The sequence below is a fragment of the Nestor notabilis genome, unplaced genomic scaffold (assembly GCF_000696875.1).
Source record: "Nestor notabilis isolate BGI_N333 unplaced genomic scaffold, ASM69687v1 scaffold27490, whole genome shotgun sequence".
In the NCBI taxonomy this organism is placed as follows: domain Eukaryota; kingdom Metazoa; phylum Chordata; class Aves; order Psittaciformes; family Psittacidae; genus Nestor; species Nestor notabilis.
The window spans coordinates 1-14,628 of NW_009911949.1; the positions used below are offsets into that span (position 1 = coordinate 1).

Here is a 14,628-nt window from a genome sequence, read left to right on the forward strand (position 1 = left end):
GCTGCTCTCCTCTCCGATGCCCCGGGTTTTGCAGATCGTTTTTCTCCAGACCCCGCTGCCTCCTGCCCCTGCCCCTCGCCCTGCCTCAGTACCTCTCCCTGTCTCTGCCTATGCCCATGTCCCTGTCTTGATCTCTCTTCCCATCCCTGCCCCGATCCCTGCCGGTTTCTGCCTCAGTCCCTTCCACGGCCTCTTGTCCCTGTTCGGCCCGCCACATCATTCCCCCGACCCTGAATCCCACACATGCTACACGCCAACCCCACAACCCCCACACCCACCCTCTGTACCCATCACATATCCTTCACCCACACTCTACACCCTTCATCACACACCCTGAACCCCACTCTCCCCCAGCACCCATCACACACCCTGCACCCCACGCATAACCCGCACCCTCCCTGCACCCCATCACCCCCCCTGCACCTCACAGACCCAACCCTGCACCCATCCCTGCCCTTTCCCCTCCTCCTCCCCATCTCTGAATACCCCATGTTTGGGGGTCTCCTGTCCCCTGAGACCCCCAAACCATCTGGTACTCACACCTCTGCCCTGACCACACAGCCCAAATCCCTGTCACATCCAGACCCCTCCGTGCCCCTTGAGACCGTCCTAGCTCAATAATTCCCTACCTGCCTCCAGGGCACAGCTCTGGGGACACCCATCACTCCATAGTTTGTATTTTCTTTTTAATTCAGGTGAGCCTGCATCCCTGTTTTTTAGGATTTCAGGTGGAAGATTTTGAAAGCACAAGGGAGCTGGTGAGTGCTGGTTGGGTTCTGTGTAAGGCAGCCTTTTCCTTTCCTCCATCTGTGCCCGGAAACATCTGTTTTCAGCCCAGCTGGACCTTGGTTATACCATGGCTGTACCTTCAAGTCTGCTCTCTGCAGGGCTCAGCAGTCCCATGTTACACATATATACATTGAAAGTATGCTCATGTGTCCCTGGGCAGGGGGCACAGCAGAGCTGGGTGCAGCACAGCCCCCCAAAACAGGGCACTGCAAGCTGTGCCAGTGCGCACCACAGCAGCAGCACTGGGATGCAGCTCCCCGCGGGTGGTGGGCACGGGCATCCCGCAAAGGGTGTCAGCAGTAGCTCCCCAGGGCCGCAGCAGTGGGTGCAAGGGGCTGCGTGTGACCCCCCTCGCTGGCCAGGCCCCGCAGGGGTCCCATCATGGAGGCACTGGCTGCCATGGATGGGTTTCCCTTCCTGTTTCCACAGCAACACTGACGACTGATTTCCTTGCAGGGTGCAGCTCAGCCCTGCAGAGCCCACCCCAGCTGCCCCCAGCACCCTGGCACTGCACCCCCACCCCAGGCAGCAGCCAGCATGGGGCCAACGATGGCAGAGTCCTCCCACCGCAGACACATGGACCCCAAACACTACGCAGGGTACATGCGATGCTGCACTAAACGGAGGTGTTGCACCCAATGATGATTACAGGGTGCAGAGGGTCCCCAGGCTAAAGAGACATGAGCTCATGGGGTATTTCTGTAATTATCACCAATTAGTCATTGGTGTATGATTGGGGTGATGTCAAACGATGTGTCCAGCACTACTGGCTTAGAAGGGCTGATAAAAGGAGGATGCTCTGTGAGGTACCTGCCTGGGGAGAGCCATCACTGTGTAATGCTGGAGAGAGCACCACCCGTTGTCATCTGGGAGCAAAACTTAAAAACAAAAAAGGATACTACTGCAACATTTCCCTTTTAAAGCACATTTTACACTTGGCTCCGTAAAAGTGGCATTTGAACGTTGTCACCCTACAAATCCCAGGTCTTTGGCTACTTGGGCTGCCACGAAATGGTGACAGGAGATGCAAAATCTGGAAGTGGAGTGACTGGAGATAAAATGGCCCAAGTGCAGCCTTCGTGTGAGAGCTTAAACCCATTAAATGGTTAAGACAGAGCAGCAGAAGGTCTGCCAGCACCAGGGAGCATCCAAGGGAAAAGGCCAGCATGGGTGCAAGGCTGCCTGGGGACACGTCGCCGGGATGGGAACTGGAGGACCTTTCCCCCCTGGGGACCTCTCCCTCAGTGAGATGAAGGAGGGAAAATGGAGGCCAAGCCATCAAATGCCAGAGGGGAATTCATTCAAGGCCTAGCTAAAGGAAAGACAGTCTACAGGGAGGAGAGAGCCCCCTCCCCTCCTTCCCTCCTGAGCAGCAGGGCTGGCTCACGCAAAAAAACATTCAACATCTGGTTTTAGGAAAATTGAAGGGTTTTATAGGCCAAGGATGAAATCTGGAGGCTATACTTAGTAGCAGACAATGCAGTCCCCATCCCAGAAGTCACTTGCTCCCTCGTACTCCTCCCTCCTGCGTGAGACAATCAGCTGCCCCGACAACGTCTGGTGTTATCGACAATTGGGCACCAAGACCCGTGGCCACCCCACGGTCAGCACCCGCCTCACTGAGGATGAGGGCTGGTTTTAGAGGACAAAGGGAAATCACTGGTAACATGCAGTTATTTTCAGAGCCCAAAGAAAAGGCACAGGATGCTCCACTGCTCCACCGTGGACACCGAGGGTGCCAGGGGAGGGGGACAGTGGATAAACCCCATGCCAGAGGTGCACAGCCCCGTGTCTCCATCCCCATCCCTCTCCCAGGGTGCTTGGAGGAGGAATGGATGGCAAAGGCAGGCAGGCTCCAGCACAGGTCCCAGGGGTGCCCCAGGCTCCTGTGGGTGGTGGTAGCCCCCATGGTACAGGGTCACATCCACAGCATGCTGGGAGAAACCAGTCAGGAAGCTTTACTGATGCTGCTTCCCCAAGGGAGAACTGGATCTTCATCCTCTGCAGGAAATCAGGATTTTGCTCCTAGTAACGGTGAACCCCTCACATCAGACAGCCGTTATCTTCTCTACCACTTGCATGTCAGCAATTAGGAGTGGGCTGAGTGTGAGGGGATTAATATGCTGAGGATCAAGAGATGCTCAGGAAACTGGGAAAGAGGATGTGGAAAGGTCCTTTCCAAGCCTAACTATTCTATGATTCTATTAGTACCTTACACAACAGCTTTCCTTGGCAGGAGGAATTAGGTGCCAGGATCAGCAAACCTGGCAAAATGAAGAAGAAAAGACCTGGCTAATTATGTTCTGAGAAGTTTAATTAGCACTAGTGGCATGGGAGATGGGAGGGTGGCCCTGCGTATTGGAATGGGAAGGCTGCAGCACAAACCCCGTATCAGACACTTGAGAATCCAAATGCTTCACACAAAAACATCAAATCAGGAAAGACAAAATGAAGAGTCTCCCCTGCTCAGGAACTCACAGAGCATGGGGCCTTGGGTAAGCCCCACCATGTGCCTCAAGAGGAGGTGGAAGCTCTGACAGCATCCTCATGCTCAGCCCAAGGACCGATGCCATCCCACACTCTTGGGCAGGATCCTAGTCAGGGTCACATCTTTAACATGGTGAAGCTTCCTCCCTTGTGGAAGCACACCTGAGTGCTGCTCCCAAACACCCATCCCATCCTCCCTAAGCAGAGCCTGCTCCAAGCAGAGGAGGGAAAAAGGGGGATTAAAGAGGTGGAGCGCAGCAGGGCAGAGGACTACCTCCCTCAGCACACTGGTGACTACTATCTCTCCCACTGCCTGAGGTGGGGAGCCAAGACCCGGTAGGCTGGGTTGGGGAGAACCAGGGCTTGGGGGGCCTGGGGACAGGCTGGAATTGGTCCTTCCTTTCCTAGAAATCACCAAAAAACAGTATTGAAAGGATCAGTGCATCAATTCCCCCACCAGAGGCTGCTGCCTTTACCTGCTCTGCAGAGCCAGGTGATGCTGGAGCAGAGTACTGCATTCGTTAAATTCATCCGTTGTTTCATCACTCACTTCAGCCTGGCAGCATTTTAAATCACCAACAGTCAAAGTAATGCAAACAACTGTCACTTTATTGTCATTTCCAGCCGTACCGCAAAAGGCACACAACAAACTTCATTGGTACAAAATAATTTTGCTGCGGGGTTTTCGTATAGTTTTCCCTGTGTTTCCCTTTTGCAACACAGTCACTGGCTCTCCCATCGTCCTGACGGGAAGATCCTTTCACAGAAAGGACTATTTCGTTCGTGCAGACAGATAGCTCATTTCTGCAGGGGAGAGGCACAAAGGGCAGGCGGGCACAGCCACCCCGTCCCCCACAGGACCCTGCAGCCACCCTAGCCACCTGCGGAATAAATGGCACCTCTGTGTCCCCGTGCTCCCTGGCACAGCCCCGCTCCCAGTTTGCCCAGGGGTGAGCTCCATTGCTGCCCTCCTTATCACCCCAAACCCTGCTGGGACACTTTGTTCCAGGTTCAGCTACGAGATAATGGGGCAGGAGAAGAAACAGAGAAGCCCTGGTTTAGCTGCTCTCCCCCCGCCTCCCCAGTGCTTTCTGAGCAGCATTGAGCATTTCTTTACATGATTTACTCTTTTTCTCTCTCCAGCTACATGTTTTGCAGAGCAGTGGGTGAGTGTCCCATGGAGGGCACTCCAGGCTTGCTGGTCGCGGGGTGCCGGCAGGAACCCCCAGCTGGGTGCTGCAGCCCCACTGCCTCACAGGGGCTGGTACAGGGGAAAAAAAGGGGCTGGGGATGAATTCAGAGGATTTTCCTGGCCATACCAGCCCATGCATGGCAGACACATACCACCCAGCAACCACAAACCCAGCTATGGACAGGCGTCTGGAGTGGGGCTGCTGCTAGCAAACCCAGGCATTCCACATTGAGATGTGGTACCCACAAATGAGGTTTTTGGGGTGTTTGCTGGGGTCCCCCCAAAACCAGAATGGAGCGCATAGCTCTGAGCCCCCTAGGCAGCATCCCATCAGCTGCCCTCGGCAGCTTTAGGGGATATAATAACCAGCTTTCAGGGCCACCATCTTCCTGCTTGCCCTGCCAGCATTTGGCTATTATTTCCAATATCCCTTGTGCCAGGTGAGATCAAGTGCTGGGATCGGGACACGCTGTGCCCATGACACAGTCCCACAGCGCAGGGCCACAGCAGCTCCTGAAGCTCTCCCCTACCAGCTCCCGTATCACAGTAACACTGAGGGGTTTTGCACTGTGCCAATAGCCACCGCTCCATTTCTTTTGGTACCAGTTCTCCCTTCTTGGCTCCCTCCCCCAACATTTTTTATAAAAATAAGATTGTGCTTATTTATAAAATAGTATTTTTTCTTTTAAGAAAAGTTTCCAGTTAAAAAAAGGTGGTATATCAAAATATGGCAAAACTTTGGCTGTCAATCACTAAACTCTAATTAAAAATATTGACTAAAAAGGCATTGTGCTGTGAGTATTAGGTGCTGTAATGCTTTACCCTTCCGTACCGATGGTAACTATTATGTCTGGGCAGGCTGACTTCCCTAGGACACGCCCAGAAGCCGCCCTTGGGTTTTTCTAGCACATGACCAACATCCTTTAGCAGAACTATTTGAACTGTAAGAAACTTAAAAATGCATGAAAAGCCTTGGTAAAATACAACAGAGACTGCACCAGGAAGAGCCACAATTACGACACGGTTGCATACATACACTTCTCAAGACAAAAGTCTATTTTCTCACCTTAGTGCTTAGAAAATATTATGATTATTTATATGGTTCATTAAAGAAGAGAGGCAGATCCTTTGTATAAAAGGTATTTTAGGGCAGAAGTAAAATGCAAATGGGTCTATAAGATCCAGACATATATAAACATACATACCTTGATATATTTATATATGTAATCTCTATATATTCAATGTCTGGGATGCATTATTGCAATATTCTTACAGGTGACCTATTCTTTTCCATCCTCCTCTGCTTTTGGTTTTCTTGTGTGGGTTTTTTTTGGGTTTTGGTTTTTTTCCCTCAAAATAAAAAAGAAAACAAAGCTGCAAATGGCTCTGAGAGCTCCCAGGCACCCTGCTGGGACCGCTCTGGCCTCACCTCCAGCACATGGTTTTGGAAGAACTGGGTTGATGCTCTGGTTGATGCCGCTGGCCATGCCTTTCTCCACGGTTCATCACCCGTGCCCAGGAATCCCCGTCTGGTTATTGCTTAATTCTCCCTCCCCATACTGGCCTTTAGGGTATTTACATTTCTTTGGCTTGACTTGAACACAACAGTCTGGCACTTTCTCTCCAGCATCGGCTGCCCCCCAGCTACCACCGGAGCCAGCGGCAGCACTGAGGGTGGAAGGGGAAGGCAACACTGTGGATGGATGGGGCAAAGAGGAGAAGAGGCCACCTCGCCACGAGGCAATGAGAAAACACAGGTTGGCTTCTGCTAGCTCAAACAAGTCGTGCTTCTCCCATTGGAAATAAAACAACTTGTGTTTGGCACAAACTCATCCGGAGGAGAAAGGATGCTGGGGAACCACCGGTGGGACTCTGCCATGCCCGGGGGACTCCATCCCACCCACTGCTGGGGCAATTCTCCGAGTTTCCACGGCCTCGGTTTGCAGGGAGAGGTGTGGGGTGGGGGAAAGGCGACACTGATGGCCCCGATGCAGGGCAGGGAGCCCCAGCCTCCCCCCCGGGGCGGGCAGCTGGTCCTGCTCCCTGTGGTACTCAGACAACGAACTCAGGGACTTCATCATGGGTGAGATCCAACGAGAAGTATTTGCTGGTTCTTTTGACGGGGAAGGTCTCCTGGATGTTGACGCATTGCTGGGCCAAGCAGCCATTGCAGTAGAGCCCCTCCTCCTCCAGCCCATGGGCACAGCCGAAGGTGTAGCTCTGGGCTGTGTCCTGGCAGAGGTTGGCCAGTTGTAAGAAGTCCTTCTGGTAGAGCCGAATGTCATCCAGGCTCAGGCTGTGTCGGTCCGTTGAAGTCTTCGGTTTCCTGCATGTTGTCTGGGAAAAGCGGAGAAGAGGCTCAGGACCCCATGGGGAGCCAAGGGGGTCAGGGAAACCCAAGACCCCTGTGCCAGCAGGGCTTCAGGTCTTCCCAAAGCCTCACCAGCACAACATACCTGGGGTAAGGAGTCAGTGCTCTGTCCCCGCAGCTTCACCACTGTCTCCGAGGAGCTGGAGGTGGAGGAGCTGATCTCTTTCACAATAAGCCCTGCACAGCAGAGAGAAAAGGATGCAAAGGTTATTTCAAGGCTTCTCAGCTCTCTTGGGATCCATGCCTACTGCCCCTGGGGGCTGGCCCTTGCTTTGTGGCAAAGGCACCCTCAGCTTCATGGGATGCTTCACCTCAACAGCTCCACTTGTAGCCAATGTTACCTACAAAGCATCCCGAATTTGCAGGAAAATGGCATCCAAAGCTGTCCCCAGGGAGCCTGGCACCCCAGAGACCTCCCAGGAGCTCCCAGCACAGAAATGGAAATGCAGGCAACTCTCTGGGCACAGCTCTGGAGAAACCAGGCTCACACTTGTGATAACAGTGCCAATGCTCATGGGAACATGTGAAGAGTTGTCATTAAAATTAGAGTGGGGGCCATCAGTTGAGAACGCCAATGAAATTATGTCCATCATCTGCGGGCAGCTCCTGCCATCTCCAACCAACCCGTCGAGCCTGGGCACACACTCCTGTGCCACGGGGCGGCAGCACGGAGCATCAGTCCTGCTCCGAGTCAAACCTGCACCTTTCCCACGCAACCCCTTCTTTTTGTAGTTTCACCAAATTTACCCCATCTCTCCTTCAACCCGCTGGGCAAATGGCTTTTCCCGATGTCCCAAATGGACGGCTGGGGCTGATTTGCTCTGCTGAACACAAAAGGTGTGACTTGCATTGGGGAATTGGAAAATAAAAGTGGACACCGCCTTACCTGAGTGCCCATTGAACTTGCGCGACAGCAGCATGTCCTCCGTGATGTAGACGCACATGTCAGGGCTCACCTCCATCTCACCAGCCTGCTCCAGCTCCCGGGGGTCATCCACCAGCATCTCAATTTCTGCAGGCAAGGATAAGATGGGACAAGTCACTGATGTGCACCTTCAGAGCACCCTCCAATCCCAGTTACCTGGTGAGACCCAGGCTGGAAAGCCCATGCTCAGCTGGTGTCTCACCATCATCCTGGGAGTCTTCCTCCAGCCGGTCCTTCCCACCACTCTCCACCCCAGAGGTGTGGGAGCTGCCATGGCTGGTCAGGTCTTCAGCTTGCGGTGGGCGCTGGCACCCGAGAAGCCATCCTCGGGTCCCATCTCCCTGGGTTTGGGGTCGGTCTCGATGCCCGAGGTGTGGGAGCTGCTGTGGCTGGCAGTGGAGTGCCGGGACAGGCGCTTGTGCCGGACGCTGCCAGCACTGCTGCCACTGGCCCGTGAGCGCTTCTCCAGCTGCTCCATGTCCAGGTCAAGAGTGTCACTGATGTACGACTCACGGTACTGCTTCTTCTCTGCGAGGCCAGTGACACGCTGTCAGCATGTGGCAGCCTGCACCACAACCCCCTGGGGCACCCTGGTCCCCAGGGGCACTGTCACCCAAACCCAGCAGGGTGGCACACCAGGAGCCAGCCCTGTCCCACTTGGGGATGGTGGGGTGGGGAGCCTCAAACTTGCTGTGCTCTGTGCTGTGCTGTCCCTCCAAAGTAGGAGGAGGAGAAAGAGGAAGAAGAGGAGGAGAAAGAAAATGAGGAGAAGATGGAGAAAAAAGAGGAAAATGAGGATGAAGGTGAGGAGGAAGAAGATGAGGAGGAAAGGACAAGGAGAAACAAGATGACGACAAGGAGAAGGAAGAAGAGGAAGAGGAGGGGAAGAGGAAGATGAGGGTTGGAAAGAGGAGGAAGAGGAAGAAGATCTTATGCTTGCACAAGGGCTTTCTGAGCTTGGAGATGAGACATGGGGCACTGGGAAGCACTGCATTGAGGTAGTGGGAGGAACTGGGCCATGAAGGACCACAGCAGGGCCTGAGGGTCTTTGGGCACCCAGCCAGCCAGGAGAGGTCAGTCAGGGCCAGGGCACGCTGATGCATAGTTGAGGGGTCAACGTGGGGACAGCCACCCCCTCACCTGCTCCCAGCCATGGGGCTGGGACAAGGACCTCATACACACAGGAGCCTGGTGCCAGTGGGATTCACGCCCCGGGGGCACCTACCCTCGTTCTCCTCCAGCTTGCGGACCTGGCGCAGGACAGGCTGGAGGTTAATGTGGAGCCTGTGGCTGCTGCTGAGCAGCTGCAGGAGGTGGCGGGAGCGCAGCGGGCAGCCTGTGTAGTAGATGAGCTTCCTGGCAGAGGGCAGCCCGTCCGGCAGGATCTCAAACTTCTTGCCCTGTGTGGGAGAGGGACGACGTCAGCCCCAGAGAGGAAAATACTCCTGCTGCAGCTCACCCATCAACCCCTCCACCCTGACTGCAATCACCTCGCTTGAGGTGTTGTGTAACAACAGCCCATGCCCAAATCAGAGCCCAGGAGTGACACAGGCAGAGATGCTCTGCCTGGGGATGGTGGCACTCACCACAAACACCAGTTTTCCCACATTTGTCCAGGGGAAATCATAGAGCAGCTGCTTTTCTTCATCCAAGTTCTGCAACAACAGGCAGGTCTGGCTGAGGATGCTGGCAGGGGCTGCCCATTTAGGGAGGGGGCTGAGCCATTGCCCTCACTCAGCTGCCTACCTGGAAGATCTGGATGCCCCGTGTCGTCAGCCCCAGTGTCAGGGTGGCCTCAACTTCCCTTTTGTCCTAAAGGAGGGAAAAATACATCATTTGCAGCATGGAGAAATCTGCTGCCCCCCTCCAACAAAGTTATCCTCCTATAACCACCCCACCTCCCATCCAGCAGCAACAGCCATATGTGGTAGGTGCCACATTAATCATAGAATTATTTAGGTTGGAGAACACCTTTAAGAACATCAAGTCAAACTGTTTAATTAATGATGCACACACACCACCTGGTCACATCCTCTCACAAGTTCCCAGTCTCAACCCCCAAGCACTTGCCACCCCATCTTAAGGCTCTGCAAAAGCAGTTTAACCACAGAAAACTTTGAAGGACCTTCAGAAACAGAGCTGGGGCACTTCTATGCTTGAGCCCAACCTGTTCCTACACCAGCACGCTGTGCTCTTCCTAAGGGTTCTTTTCTTTAACTTAAGGATAGAATGGTTTGTGAAGCACTAGCTCCCAGCACCCAGCAAACAAATTGCTCTGTTCCCGGGAGAAAACCCCACCATGTATTTCTTGAGGGGATACCAAAAAATAAGTTCCCAGAAACCCCCAAGCTGCTTCCCCACATCCTGGCCACCTGTCGCCTCTCCATAATTTGTACAAAATGGAAGGACAATATAAAGCTGCATCTCCCTGCCTCTGGGAGCAAAGCACTGCCCTCGAGACTGCTCTGCTACATCCAGCAAATGCGAACTCAAAGGCAGCTCTTCCCAAAATATCTTAGAAATCACTTGGCAGTTGCTCCTTTCAGTAAAAAGCAGCCCCAAATCCAATTCCCAGTCTGAGCTCATGGCTGGGGCTCACCTTATACAACCTGTAGTAATGCACAGCCACATCGTCCAGACGGACAGCCTCCTTGATGTACTTGAGGTGGGCTTCGGAGGCTGTCAGAGCAAACTGATCTTTATGCATGTTTGGGACGTGCTTCAGGATGTAGTCCTTGCCTCTCTTTGCAACCACCTGTTTGGAGAAGAAAAGCTTGTCCAGTGGAGCTGTCTGGGGCCGGATGCCAGCCCCGGCACTCCTGGACAGCGGCATTTTCAAGGGAAAAGGGAAACGGGAGCAATAGGCTTCATTATAGAGACCTGCAAGCAAAAATAAAACAGATAGAGCAGCCAGCAACTTCTTGCCAGCAGGATTTCCCACTGGGAAATGCACATTAGCGCTGCGTGCCTGGCCCCTGGAGCTCACACCACTGGTGACACCAATGCCAGGGCAGGGAGAGCCATGCACGGACCCCGTGCATGTTCCCCACAGGGCCATCACTCCTCAGTGACATGTGTGAAAAAAAGAGAAGCTGTCAGGTTTGGGGGAAAAACCCAGGAACACATAAAGTGGGCAGTGGTGCCTCGAACTTTATTAACCTTCCCCTTGCCAGCATCTGCTGGTAGTCCCGGCTGTGGGGAACCACAGAGGAGGTTCAGGTGTTTGGGGTCCAAGGGCACATCCCACACAGTCGTGAAGCTCTTCACCACTCCTCTGTAACTAGTATTTACCTGTCTGGTAATAAACAGACTTGGTTTTGGGTACCCTGCAGAGGCTGGCACCATGTCCTTGCTGTGGGGTCCGAGATGGGAGCTGTCTGCCACTACTGTGCCATACAGGACAGGACCACTCTCTACTCCTCTCCTGCACAAAACCATTGGGATGGCATCGTCCCAGCACCCAGCTTTCCCTTATAGTCAGAGGTGACGTGAGGCTGTGTGTCACTCTCTGCTCTGCCTCAGTTTCCCTCCAGGACTACCCCAAGAGCTGCCTACACCGTGGCTGCTGCCAGCATGGAGGACAGAAGTTCCTAAAGGGCTGTACCTGATGATGGTAGGACGATGCTGCTGTGATGGCACATAGCACGCAGGGAAGCTCTTGTGAGCATCCCTGCAGTGCACAGGGAAATCCCCACCAGCGGAATGAGCTGCCCCAGCCACCACACCAACCCCAGCCCTCCCTGCCCACAGCTATTTGCAGCCCCGCAGTTGTCAGAGGTTATTAATAACTGGGACTAAGCCAGAGATAGGGAGACAGCAGGAACGCTGGCTGCCTAGGGGGCCTCTGAGCAGCCCAGCATCAATAGCCTCATGGGGATCCACATGAGCTCAGAACGGGGACACCATCATGGCTCGCTTACCCAGGCAGGGAAATAGGCTTCAGGCTCGAAGTACTTCCCGTAGTGCTTGTTGCGCTTGAAGTCGCCCAGGTCGGCTTGAAGGGCGAAGGCAGTGAGGAGGAAATAGGCTTCCTCACGCAGCACACACTGCGAGTGCAGCACTTGCTTCCGCAGGTGCCAGTAGTAGTAGTAGCGTGCGGTCCGGTCACTGTGGGGACAGAAGATAGAGGAGAGGAGAGGGGAGCCAGCCCACTCATGACCAAGACCAGGAGTGGGAGACAACTGTGGCACCTTCCTCCTGGTGGGAAGATCTTACAGAGGGAGCAGGGCTGGCTGCTGAGTCGCTCGCTCCATTTCCCCCATTTATTAAAGCCAGATCCCATTAGGTGGTGCAAAACCACAGCTATTTTGCTCTGTTCAAATTTCCAGCCAGAGTCTCCTGCAAGTGAATAACCCCTCCAAAAGCATCCCCACGGGGCTGCAGATGCCACCATGTCCCCACGCACCCAAGACCCTGAAAATCATTTTTTCCCCCAAACAGGACGTGAAGCTCCCACCTGGCCACAGGCACGGGTGTGAATTAAAATCAGGCTGTATCCTGGGTTAAGCTCTGATAAAACCCTAAGTGCAATGTCCCCAGCCCCTGAAAAAGCTCCATCATGGCTGGCTGGGAGCGGTGTCCCCATGGGCCCTTGCATGGCAGGAGGCAGGAGCAGCCTCTCGGCACCCAGCCACAAACAGCCCCAGCTTTTGGGATGCCAGCAGCATCTCTGGGTGCCCTCCCACCAACAGCTCACCCCACTGAGCCCGGGTGGGTGCCCACCACGGTGGGACAGGTGGGTGCACCCTACCTGATCAGCCTGCCGTTTTCCACGTAGTACTGCACTCGGAAGTGGATGATCATTGGGGGGCCAAACTGGTCGATCCCCTGGAAGAAGGAGATTTTCAGGGCTCCTGTGCAGACCTCAGCATTGCACCCCAACCCCTCGCCTTGGCTCGCCCAGGGCAAGGTCCGTCTTGGCCACCCTTTTGACCCCCACAAAAAAAGCCACAGGGAAGAGTTCACTCACTAACACTGGTCACATTTTTTTCCTGAATTAGAGTTTAAAACCCTTTTTCTTTTCTCCCCGCATACTGAAGCACAAAGGGGATTTGGATTTAAAGAAGCAAGAGGCTGGGTTTGAGACCCCCGGGAGGGCTGCAGCCCCCAGCTGCTGCTGCTGGCGCTCTTCCACCCCTCCCAGCCCATCACCCACCAGCCCCAGTCTCAGTGCCAGCACAGAAGCCTTCACACCAACCCAATCGGCACATTGCCTTGAAATAATTAAAAGGTGCTTTGGGGGGAAAAAACCCAAACACCTGATTTTAGAAACCGGAAGAAGGGCCAGCTTAAAATTTCTGCTGAAGTATAAGTAAGGGAGGAAAAAACTCACAGCTCCAGGGTGGGGAGCGTGGAGGACACGTCCCCAGTGGGGGCACATGGTGGCACTTGCAGTGACAGTCATCAAGCATCATCTGGGTTTCACTCACTTTGCACGCCCGTCCCCCCACCCCGTGCAGGCTAACAGCCAAGTGCCCCCTCCCACCCCTCGGCTGCATTCCCATCTCCTGGAAGTGACCTGCGACGGGGACAGAGGTGGCCTTACTGCCGTCAGCTCTCCATGCAAGACCTCACCGCTGACCTTGCTGGCCTCCTTCTTCCACTCCTTAGGGCAGTACTTGTAGAGTTTCTGGGCCAGGTCCATGTACACGTGCTCATTGTCTGAGTGGGACAGAGGTGGCATCAGCATCCCCAGTGTGTCCCCCGCATCCCGCCAAGCCCTCCCCTGACCCATCAGTGGGTGGTCCATTACCTCCCTGTCACGTAATGAGAATCCACCAAAGGGCTGGGTAAATTTGCACCCACATTTAGACAAACATGCACCCCTTACCCAGGGGCATCATGCCTTGTCGAGCTGTGATGGCACTGGGCTGGACCAGCCATGGGCACTGAACCCATGGCATAAGTCCCTGACTTACTCTGGATGACGCTGAGCCCGAAGAGGTGACAGTCCTTCAGCCTCAAGAGGTCACACACCTGCACCAGCAATTCGTGGCACAAAATCTTCACCTGCAAAAACCCACATGGTCCCTGCTGCACCTGCGTCTGAGCGAGGCAGGCACCAAACCCCCTGCAGGGTCCTCGAGGAGGAGCAGGGGAGGTGACAGGCTGGGCTGTGGGGCTCATTATTCCATAAGGCCAACATGGAAGTCCACAAAAGCAGGGTCCCATCCTGGGGTGCAGGACCAGAGCTCTCCCAGAGATGAGATGCACAGGGCAGATGCATGGGGCAGCCTGAGAGCAGTGGAAGGTGATGAAAACTCACTGCAACTAGCCTGGCATCAAGGAGGTGGCTTTGGGGTAGAAAACAGAATATTGGTGGTGGTGAATTAAAAAAAAATCAAACCTGGGAATTTCATGTTTCATACTACATCCAAATCAGAGCCAAACCCCCTCCTGTTTATTCACTGGGGTATGAGAGGCTGAACTGCCATCCACAATGGACATGTAGGGTGAGGACAGAGGGAGGAAAGACTGCCCACTCCGCACCATGCTGCCCGGTGGGATGGCATGCAGCAGGTCCCCCGCCCAAAATCACATCCCTGCCAGCAGCACATCGAGTCAAGAGGAAGCAGAAGAGCGTAAAATGCAGCCACAGCCTTCAGGGGGAATAACTCGTGTGCATTTCTCTGGCATGGTAAGAGCAGGCAGGCTCCAAATTAAAACCAGAAGCAAAACCAGAACTTGTAAATGCATCCGGATGCAAGCCTCCGGGTGTGACGAAAACGTCGGTGCTCAGGGTTTCCCTGGTCCTTGTGCTGCCTTACATTGATGATGATGTTGAGGGAGTCGTCGTTGGGGAGGAAGATGCAAACGCTGCGGCGGTCCTGCATGACTCTGTTGTTGTGGAAGGTCAGTTTGTTC

At 54.2% G+C, this 14,628-nt stretch overlaps 1 protein-coding gene across 1 annotated transcript; it reads right to left on the bottom strand.

The window, feature by feature from the left end:
- Positions 1 to 6,520: 6,520 nt before the first annotated feature.
- LOC104401501 (FERM domain-containing protein 6-like) lies at positions 6,521 to 14,624 on the bottom strand (the record flags this gene model as incomplete). Its single annotated transcript, XM_010017142.1, is given in 14 exon segments — positions 6,521 to 6,805; positions 6,925 to 7,016; positions 7,726 to 7,851; positions 7,967 to 8,047; positions 8,050 to 8,292; positions 8,990 to 9,164; positions 9,351 to 9,419; positions 9,511 to 9,576; positions 10,364 to 10,519; positions 11,685 to 11,871; positions 12,515 to 12,591; positions 13,346 to 13,425; positions 13,683 to 13,773; positions 14,532 to 14,624. Coding segments are annotated over 14 exon segments (1,821 nt in total), but the record flags the coding sequence as incomplete, so codon positions are not given.
- Between the last annotated feature and the right edge of the window lie 4 nt (positions 14,625 to 14,628).